Genomic DNA, 10,022 nt, shown 5'->3' on the forward strand with positions numbered 1-10,022 from the left:
TTTTCTTTTTAATGCTCCGTTTTTCCACTGTACCGTGAGGAAGGCGGGCTGGCGGCGCTCAGCTGGGCGCTGTGCCCAGAGCCCTGAGGCGCGCCCCGAGCCGTCACACGGCCGTGGGGAAACACGGCCTCCTGCCCCGGCCCGTCCCTGGGTGGCACTGCTACGGAAGGTAACTGAGAGCCTCGGAATTTTCTGATCTTAAGATCTTGAAGAGTGACGCTATCACTCTCTACAATTCCCTGAAAGGAGAGTGTAGCCAGGTGGGGTCAGCCTCTTCTCCCACGCAACCAGAGACAGGACGAGAGGACAATCTTAAACTGCGCCTGGGGAGGTTTAGGTTGGACATTACGTAGGAGGAATTTCTTCACAGAAAGGGTGCTTAGACATTGAAATGGACTGCCCAGAGAGGTGCTGGAGTCACCGTCCCTGGAAATGTTTAAGGAAAGAGTGGATGTGGCACTCAGTAGCATGGTCTAGTGACATGGTGTTCAGTCACAGGTTGGACTCTATGATCTCAGAGGTCTTTTCCAACCTTATTCTGTGATTCTGTGAAAATACAGCTGTGTTAAACAAGCTGTGTGCTTTCCACAGTCAAATGATCAACGAGTTCAATTAATCAGAATTTTTTTATTCCTGGGAGCTGAAGAAACTTAGAGCAGAGATGACATGGGGCCTGCACTGGCACGTGTGGCAGAGGGGCAGCCCCGGCTCTGCACCAAGACACCACAGAGCCCATAAGGACCAGAGCACCCACTGTAACCATGTCTGTACCTCCTGGGGACTGGGATATATACATGTGTCCAGGTGCAGCCCATGACTTCCACACCAACCAGAATGTCTGTGGTTCTCACTGGCCATTTCAACTTGCCAGCAAAACAGTGCATATAGAAGGTACAAGTTAGCAATGAAGTTGTTAAGCACCCCTTGCTGAAGACTTAGCAAAGACACCAGCAAGATTGGATGAGGATATGAGAAAACACATTCTGACAAACAGAAGGTACATTCACCAGAGTATTCATTACTTGTAAGGGTAACACCTGAAAACCAGATGGTCTTTAAAGTCCCTTCCAACTGAAACCATTCTGTGATTCCATGAAAGAGCTGAGGGCGCTATTGCAAAGCTTCTCGCTCATCTGGTCATGGGAAAAAAAATGTGGAAACCTGGTATGCATGTGTGCTGAAGGTTCAAAAATCAAGGCACCATGAAAAGAATCACTTCTGAACACTGCAGAAGACTGTGCCAAAGCCAAAACTGTAACTGTGACAAATAACAAAAACATCTACTCATTGTGCAAACCCCATTAGTTATAAGGAAAAATTTAGATTTCGTAGATTTCTTTTTAAAGCCTGAGATATTTCCCTCTGACAATGCAGGGTCAGAGCCAAAGGGACTTCTACTGTATCCAGATACAATACTTCTACTGTATCCAAAACTGAGGCCTGGCTGGATTTTTTCCCAACATTTATTTCTATAACTTTTATACCCCAAATCATTTGCACACATGATATAGATGATTTGTGGATTCAGGCAGATAATTAGTTATGTCTAAATCCTAAATTCATTAAACTGCATAATTACAAATGACAGAAAAAAAGTATTAGCCTACAGGAATAGGGTTCTAATGACCTAAAATATGTTTTCAAAGATAATAAAGAAAAATTATGGTCATTTTATTGCCAGCATATGGAAATTCATGTAGCTTTATTATGTGAAACTGTTAATTTTGCATTTGCCCTGAATTCTGAGCAGTGCTCATGCAGTATTTATTTCGTATTTGTACTATTCTGACAGATAGTAATATTTTTTTCTCTGTACAGCCTAGTGTTGATAAACTGTAATTTTAAGTGGCTTGAAAAAGATATCAGAAGCAACTGTGAACTCATAAATATCAATGCAAGGTCTAAGTACTAGGAAGAAAATATTCAGTTGAAAATTTTAAGAGAATCCCAGATGTCCAAAATCATCAAAAAATTACAGGTCAATACTGAGTATTAACTGCATTTTCTGTATTTTGCTCCAGAGATTTGACAGGACATACAACTTGGATTTAAATACTTGGAAATATTTAATAGCACAATCAAAAATCATTAACTCGCTACATTTTAATGTGGAATAAGGAGTTTTTCTCTTATTTATTACAAACAGAGAACCTCTGAGGCATGAAAGAGGCATTCATACAGGAATGCAAGGAATCTTCCCAGCGAAGGAGGAAATCAAAAATTAAAACAGGAAGAGAGTTTGATTATCTGAACAGTAAAGAAAGAAAACTGGTGCCCACTTTGAGCCTTTCTGTCCATGCTCCAAGGAAAGAGAGCATTAGAAAATTTAGATGCAAATAAAAACATGGTTTTGATACAAGTGCAGATAAGGTCCCATAACTCTCTGAGTAAATTGTTAAGTTGCATTGCCGTGAAAGGATCTGGGGGAACTGTCTTGGCTATTTCCTGTATCTTCAGACTAGAAAAGACCTCTGTCTCTGGGCAGGATGTGGGGAAAACTGCCTCAGTCACTACTGAGCTCCATGTGCTTTTATTACCAGCTGTTTATAAAAGTTCCTGTTTATAAAAGTTCCTGTTGCATGCTAAAAAAGAAACTGCTGCTTGCTGTTTTGCACAAATTTTTCTGTTTCTCTTATGAGTAATATTTAGGGAGAAGATACAGTAAGAATAATAGGAATGATGCACATTTTAGATAGTTCTAACCATTTTACCTTCTCAAACACCAAAGTCCAACCCTCCTGGTGGAAATGCAGATGGATTCACAGTCAGCAGGTTCCGCATGGAAGAAGCTGTTGGCTGGTACAGGAGTGAGCTAATCCAGACTTCAGTGCATTTTTCATTATAACAGATTATTTCAACCTTGGTTTACCTTAAAAACGTTTGCTAACTACCTACCAGCACACATATTTGCACAATTTGAAAAAAACCTTGATTCTTTTCAGGAGACTTGCCACTACACATTCCTTGGAGAGGAGGGCAGATCAACAGGCTGTGACCACTGAAGGATAAAATCCAAGCCCTGTGCAGGTCATTAGAGATTTCATCATTGGCCTCAGCTGTGTCAAGATGACATGAAACCTGCTCAAAGACCAACAGACCTGAGACAAAAGGAAGAAGCTGTAAAACACATGCCCCATCAGTCTGATTAATTCACAAACTGAGTTCTTTTAGAACCTTTTTGTAAAATATTCTCACCATTCTTAATAAACTTACTTATTCTGGAAAAAATATCCCTAGTAATACATAACTAAATAGTTGTACTATAGTCTCTGAGATCTAGATAAGAAATTTTTAGTTTTCCTCTTTTTTTCCCTGAATTCTCTCTATTTCCTGTTGTTTCATAAAACTTTTTTTGACACTTCATGAAATTTTTTAGTATTTTTTTCCTTCTGCCTTGTGAATTTGAAAGCTAAATCTGATGAACTGTATTAACTGGGGCAACACAATATCAGCATATTTCTGAGCAAGTTAAAGCAGGATTTTCAAAAACAGCCGAGGGAGAAAATGTTTGGGTCTTTTTTGCTGAGACTTCAATTTCTAAATCATGTGACTTTTCTGACTTGAGAAGAAAGAAACCAGGCACTTTTTGTTCTTACACAGCAGTAGGTTTCCTGATAGTGTGACTTCCTCTTTGTGAAATGCAAAACAAAGAGAGTTGAGACAACACAAAGGCTGTTGTCTTTCACAGAGACAGTATTCCCCATTTCTGATCTCAGTCTAATCATCTCTAGGGAATGAAAAAAATCTGTATTCATTAAAGGTATGTAGTTAGACTGAGTCTGTTCTTTGGTAGTTTCTTCAGATTCAGTCTCCCTACCAAATGCCCTGTCCTGAGTGATTTCCAGACTCACAACCCATGAAATAAATTTTAACTTTTCTACTACTAGCCACTGGCTGTTGCTTAGTGATTTGGAAATGCTTCTGTTCTTTGGGCATCTCTATTCTTGCTCCAGTAGAGGGTAAACTGAGCCAGTTAGGGTGCTTGCATAAATCCTAAATTACTCTTCCAGGCCTTCAGGCACTTTCCACTGCGTGCTAACACCAGCCACCTGAACACACACTTTATACACCTTTCTTTATACAATCCTCTTGCAGTATCATGTTCCGTGCTGGACCCTCTGTCTAAGGCCAGCCTTGTAGCTTCTTGGATACACTGAAAAATGGGGGGGTGTATTGTGAAAGTCAGCAGCATGACTTAGTGCCTTCCCATATCCCAAACCATTCTTAAAACAATTCAGACTAAGATAGATTTAAGATTAAGAGCTCCTTTACAATATCTAAGAATGGACATGATAGTGGCACATCTAATAGAAGAGGGTGAAAAGAAAACCATGCATATGGCAAAGACTTGTACTTCTCTGGGTGGCCCAGCTGGTAGGTCCATGGACCGACCACATGCTTATCTAGATTATGACCCAGCTCATTCCTCAGCATACAGCAGTATCTCTAGGTAATACCCAGAGGAAGCACAGGGCTGAGGATAACTCCTCCATCCTCTCGTACTCTAAAGTCATGTTTTTTGAGTCTACCCAGATGGAATTTTCCTCATCACACCCACCTCTCTCCTCAGTGACAGCCATACCTCCATCGGGATGGCATCGCATCCTCTCTTAGGCAGACTACTACCAGATCCCCCTACTTTAAATCTACTCCTTTATGCTTCTCCCAGCACAATCCCTTTTCCTCCAGTCAGGCGGGTTACGGTGCGTGTGCCAGACTGGGAAACGTCCCAACCCCAAGGTTAAACTTCAGTGGTTTGACCCTATTTCCTTAAGGACGTTCCTGTCCGGGGGCGTACCTTGGTGCTAGACACGGTCCCCCGCGCCCGGCCTTGGATACGGATCACTGATCCGTGTTTCCCGCAAATACTGCGGCTTTTTTTCTCTCTCCCCACGGCGGTGCACAAAGTGCCCCCAGTGCCGCCCCGCGCTCTGCGGCAAGGGCGGCGCCACGGCTCCTAACACAGTACCCGCGCAGGGAGAGCCCCGAGCCGAGGGCAATGTCGGGCCCGGTTCTCGGGGTCCCGCGGCAGTCGGTGCCGGGAGAGGCGGTGCCGGGAGAGGCGGTGCCGGGGCTCCCTGAGGGGGGGTCCCTGAGGGGGGGGGTCCCTGAGGAGGGGGGTCCCTGAGGGCCGCTCCCTGAGGGCCGCTCCCGCCGCCCCGCCGGCGCCGCGCAGGGAGAGCGGGCGGGGTCTCACCCCGCTCCGCCAGGGGGCGCCCCGCGCGGGAGGGGGAGGGAGAGTCACGAGACGGCCGCAGCTGTTGCTGGCAGGCCCGGGCAGGATTCCGGGGAGGGGCGCGGCCATTGGCTGAGGGCGAGCACGAGGGGCGCTCCCATTGGCTGGTGGGCGGGGAGGCGGGGCGAGAACGTCTATAAATGAGGCGGCCGAGGTAAGTAAGCCGCACTCTCCGAGCCGGGGAAGCAGCGGTAGGGAGCTGGGACCGCCAGCAGCCGAACGCCGCCGGGACATGCTCGCAGCCTGACTGACCGCAGGTGGCCGCCGCGCCCGGGACACGAATGAAGAAGCAGCTTCTCCTCCTGTTCACACACCGGGGACTCGTCAGCCGAGGGGGCCGCAGGGGGAAGCGTCGCCGAAAATGGCCTCGTTCAGTATCCGCGCCGCGCGTCCCGAGGACTGTCCCGACCTGCTGCGACTGATCAAGGTGCGGGCGGGGTGCGGGGGAACAGCGCTGCCCGCTGCCGGAGCGAAACAAGCTGTTGCGCAAGGGCGGGGGGGCGGAGAGAGGCTGCTCACAATCTCCTTCTCTTCCAGGAACTGGCGAAATACGAGGACATGGAGGACCAAGTGGTCCTGACTGAGAAAGGTACGGAGGCTGCAAGAGCTCACCCGGTTGGCGGCTGAGTGACAGCGCCTGTGGCTCAGCTGCGCGTGTATTCTGCTTTTCCAGAGCTGCTTGAGGATGGTTTTGGCGAGCACCCTTTCTACCATTGTCTGGTTGCAGAAGTGCCGAAAGACCAGTGGTCGTCTGAAGGTGAGACTTCCTGATACTTATTTTTGGACGCTAAGTACACAGAAGCATCATTTGCTTAATATTAATGATTGTAGATAAGGTTCCACCAGTGGACTGGGGCAGGAGGAGTAGGTTAACTGCTAAAATTCAGTAATGTACACTGATACTCTGCTGAAGTGGTTGCTAATCCTGGAAGCATGGGAGATCAGGTATAACATAATGTGCTTGACTCCAATTAATTAAATGGCTTTTCTTATTTGACCCTGACTTACCTTTATGTAATTCTATTGAATCACATTTTTTTCTTTAATTTGTCCCCAATCTTCAGGTTACAGTCTCTAGCTTCGCCATGTACATGGCCCTTCTGTGTACATGGATGGGCGGGGAGGTAACTAAAAGATCCGTTACACAATAAAGTAGATGATCATAATAAGAGGTAAGGTCTACAGGGACAAGTGCTATTCCCAAACCTTTACCAAAGACACAGTAGATGACAGAAACCTGTTTGCACGCTTCTCTTACAGTATGTGCAGAGTGTTATGGCAGATGTAGTTAAAATACTCAGGGTTTGTTTGAGTGGGCTGTTGTTGGAAGAGTTGGTTTTTCTTCTCTCTTGAGCCACAGAGTTAAAATTGAAGCTGTAGCTTTGCTTCCCTTGACTTCATGGTGTTGAAGGTAAAGAAAACAGCGTGATGCTCTCAGTGGAAGCATAAGTGGAAGTGCTTGAAACGCTGCTGTAAAGGTGGCCTGTAAATAGGCCTTCTGGCACAGTAGTTACTGAGGAATGTACACAGAAAGATCAGTGTTCCTCAGGGTTTGACAGACTATTCCTAAGGAAGCAGAGCTGGGGCAATCATCCAGATTGTGAGCTGCTGTGTGAAGTTCTTACTTGTATTCCAGACTGGAAATTAATCAGTAATTAATCAGGTGTGCATTATTTTGTGGAAAAAAAGCTGTGTTAACACTTACTATGATTTTGAGGATTTCAGGGTATGGACAGGGCAATCTTTTTTTACTAGGTTGATACAAATTTGTCAGAACTTGTATTTTCAATTGTGTGTTTACTTGCAAGCTTCATTTTTAATTGTAACCTAGTATCAAATGTCTGCATGTACCAGAGAATCTGTATGTTTAAACATGCATGTAAGACCTAATATTTTTGCCTTTTAAATTCTGACTAGCTGAAGTTACACCGTTTGTTTCAGAAACATGTGTCGTGGGCTTTGCCATGTATTACTTCACTTATGATCCATGGATTGGAAAACTGCTGTACCTTGAAGATTTTTATGTGATGGCTGAGTACAGAGGTACCTATTGCAGAATTAGATGAGTTGCTACCCATAGGGCTTCTGTAGATTTAAAACTTAAGTTTCTTGTTTTTTGGTTTTTTTTAGGACTTGGTATTGGGTCAGAGATTCTGAAGAACTTGAGTCAGGTATGTCAAAGTGCTAAGTCTAAACAAGAATTAAAGGAGGTGGCAGGACTCTAGATGGCTTAAAACATTGCCTGGAGTCTGGTAGACTTTGAGAAATGCTGCAGTGGCTGCTGGAATGAACTCAATGACTTGTGGTGATACACAGCTGCTGAGTAATGTGGCCGGTTGTCCCTGGGGCTCTCTCGGGGGGCTGTGACCGTGTGGCGTTGGCTTTGCAGGTGGCTGTGAAGTGCCGCTGCAGCAGCATGCACTTCCTCGTCGCGGAGTGGAACGAACCCTCCATCAGGTTCTACAAGAGAAGGGGCGCCTCGGATCTGTCCACTGAGGAGGGCTGGAGGCTCTTCAAGATTGACAAAGAGTATCTCTTGAAGATGGCAGCAGAAGAGTGAGAGATTATTCCAGCAAATAATTTGTTTCTGTGAATGTATGTGCTCTCTGAATAAACTCCTTGCTTTCTGTGTATGTACAGTCTGTAGTGGAATAAAGTAGTGTGGATGCTAATAATGACAGTGCAGGTGTGGTCATAGAGTAATTGGTACTGTGATCTGGAGTTGAGGCATCTGTGAAGTTCAGTATGTGCTTGTGTGCATCCTTTACCAGTGTGGGCTTGTAATCCTTGTATATGGAAACTTCATTCTTGTAAGTGTCATTGAAATGTGTACAATGTACACACTGGTAGGGTTTGTTTTAATTATTGCCTTTTATAAAAATAAAATAGTGTTTTCACTTCATGGCCATAGTTTTGACTTTTCATTTTCACATAAAGTTTTCTGTCAAATAATACACAAATTAATAAAAGACTCAATTTACTTCAACCTTCTCACAAGTGAAATGATTTACCATGGTCCCAGTGCATTTGTGTGCCTGTGGGGCATGGCAAGGTTCTGAGCACCTGAGTATTGGAAAGGGTTTGATATCAACCCCTGCTTCCTGTGTGGTGTGAGGCATCCTGGCTTGTGACATACATTTTTAGGTGCAGTTGGAGTCCCTAAATTAGGTTTCTGCTCTCTGGACAGCTGTTCCAGAAAGTCTGGAGCTTGGGACTTCCAGTTACCTGCAGAGCACCTCAGTTGGAAGGGCATAGCCTTGAAGGGAAAGATGCATCCTGGTGTGATTTCAAAGCCTAAGTAACAAAAAGTGGGTTTGACTGGTCGCACGGAATGAAAGTATATTTACAAACTACACAAAAAGCTCTATTATGGGATTCTTAAAGCACCAAAATTGCGTGCTTCTGGTGGCTTCTGTTTCTGTACCTGATACCGGGTCTGGTTCAGCATTTCTGCTGAGCTTCAGTGGCTGTGTTGAGCTGTAAGAGGGAAAACCATCCCTGTGTGTTTACGCCTTTGCACAGCAATAGGTGAAAATAATGCTGCTCATCAATTTTGAGTTGTCTTTGAAACAAATTAACAACTTCACAGTACTGTATTTGCCCTTCTCGTAAGTTGATGGTGAAAGTGGATGCATGCAAGCTTTCTGCTGCTCTCCTCTTGCTCTCTGGTAACCCTGCAATAAAAGGATTTTTTTGGCCAGCACTACTTTCACTTCAAAGGAAGGGAAGAGACTTAGCTGCATTGTAACATAAACTGGTTTAATTAAACAAGGTTTTAATCCTGCTGGTCACTGCATAAATCATGGATTGCATGGAAGATGTTTCCTCATCCTAGAGAGTAGTGGGAAGTGGCTGCTTCAGCAGTGGGAAATGCTGAACTGATTTTAAGATTAAGGTATCACTACCTAGGGCAAAGAGAGAGCTGTGTGTGAAACTATTCTTATTTTCTGTTTTGTTTTTAGCTGATGTGTAGTCAGCAGTGTGTCAGCTCTGCCCAGGGTATGAGGTTTGGTTGTCAGCTGTTGCTTCAAGAGTGAGAGCACTAATAAAAAATACAGGAGCTCTTGGAAGAGAGCAGAAGGTAGCTCTTCCTTGGGGGTATTGGTGGACAAGGAGCTCAACAGTGTCTTGGTAATGTGCACTCACAGCCCAGAAAACCAACCCTGAGGACTGCATCCAAAGCACCATGGGCAGCAGGGCCAGGGAGGGGACTCTGCCCCTCTGCTCCACTCTGGTGAGACCCATGCAGAGTGCTGCATCCGGCCCTGGGGTTCCCAACATCAGAAGGATGTGGATCTGCTGGAGTGAGTCCAGAGAAGGCCGTGATGATGATCAGAGGGCTGGAGCACCCCTCTCATGAACACAGACTCAGAGAGTTGTAGCTTCTCAGCCTGGAGAAGAGGAGGCTCCAGGGAGACCTAGCAGCTTTCCAGTACCTAAAGGGGCTATGGAAAGCTGGAGAGGGACTTTTCTCAGGGGTAAGAGGGCTTTAAGCTGTAGGAGAACAGGTTTAGACTGGCTCATAAGAAGAAAGTTTTACTGTGAGGATGGTGAGGCACTGGAACTGGTTGCCCAGAGTTGTGAATGTCTCATTGCTGGACGCATTCAAGGCAAGGCTGGATGGGGCTTTGAGCAGCGTGGTCTACTGGGTGGCATCCCTGACCATGGAGGAGGTTGGAACAAGATAGTCTGTGAGGTCCCTTCCAACCCAAACCATTCTATGATTCTGTGATATGGTTCCAGTGCTTATCTGGTCTAACTCCAGCTGGACTGAGAATGGAATCTG

General features: G+C 45.4%; 1 protein-coding gene and 1 long non-coding RNA gene across 2 annotated transcripts; both read left to right on the forward strand.

The window, feature by feature from the left end:
* The first annotated feature begins 4 nt into the window (after positions 1–4).
* Positions 5–3,886, forward strand: LOC116440261. The gene is made up of 2 exons (XR_004238514.1): positions 5–169; positions 2,943–3,886. It is a non-coding gene; the product is annotated as an uncharacterized LOC116440261 (long non-coding RNA).
* Positions 3,887–5,399: 1,513 nt separating this feature from the next.
* SAT1 (spermidine/spermine N1-acetyltransferase 1) lies at positions 5,400–8,138 on the forward strand. The gene is made up of 6 exons (XM_032100832.1): positions 5,400–5,663; positions 5,774–5,825; positions 5,910–5,993; positions 7,178–7,279; positions 7,367–7,407; positions 7,626–8,138. The coding sequence occupies exons 1-6, from the start codon at positions 5,598–5,600 to the stop codon at positions 7,794–7,796; spliced, it is 516 nt and encodes a 171-aa protein (XP_031956723.1). The 5' UTR covers positions 5,400–5,597; the 3' UTR covers positions 7,797–8,138.
* The last annotated feature ends 1,884 nt before the right edge of the window (positions 8,139–10,022 follow it).

This window comes from Corvus moneduloides, chromosome 2 (assembly GCF_009650955.1).
Source record: "Corvus moneduloides isolate bCorMon1 chromosome 2, bCorMon1.pri, whole genome shotgun sequence".
Classification (NCBI taxonomy): domain Eukaryota; kingdom Metazoa; phylum Chordata; class Aves; order Passeriformes; family Corvidae; genus Corvus; species Corvus moneduloides.

Bases quoted from the DNA above. Each gene is read 5' to 3' on its own strand.
- SAT1 (XM_032100832.1), top strand. From the start codon at position 5,598: ATGGCCTCGTTCAGTATCCGCGCCGCGCGTCCCGAGGACTGTCCCGAC. The intron at 5,664-5,773 runs GTGCGGGCGGGG...CTTCTCTTCCAG, and splicing joins ACCTGCTGCGACTGATCAAG to GAACTGGCGAAATACGAGGA. The intron at 5,994-7,177 runs GTGAGACTTCCT...CGTTTGTTTCAG, and splicing joins AGACCAGTGGTCGTCTGAAG to AAACATGTGTCGTGGGCTTT.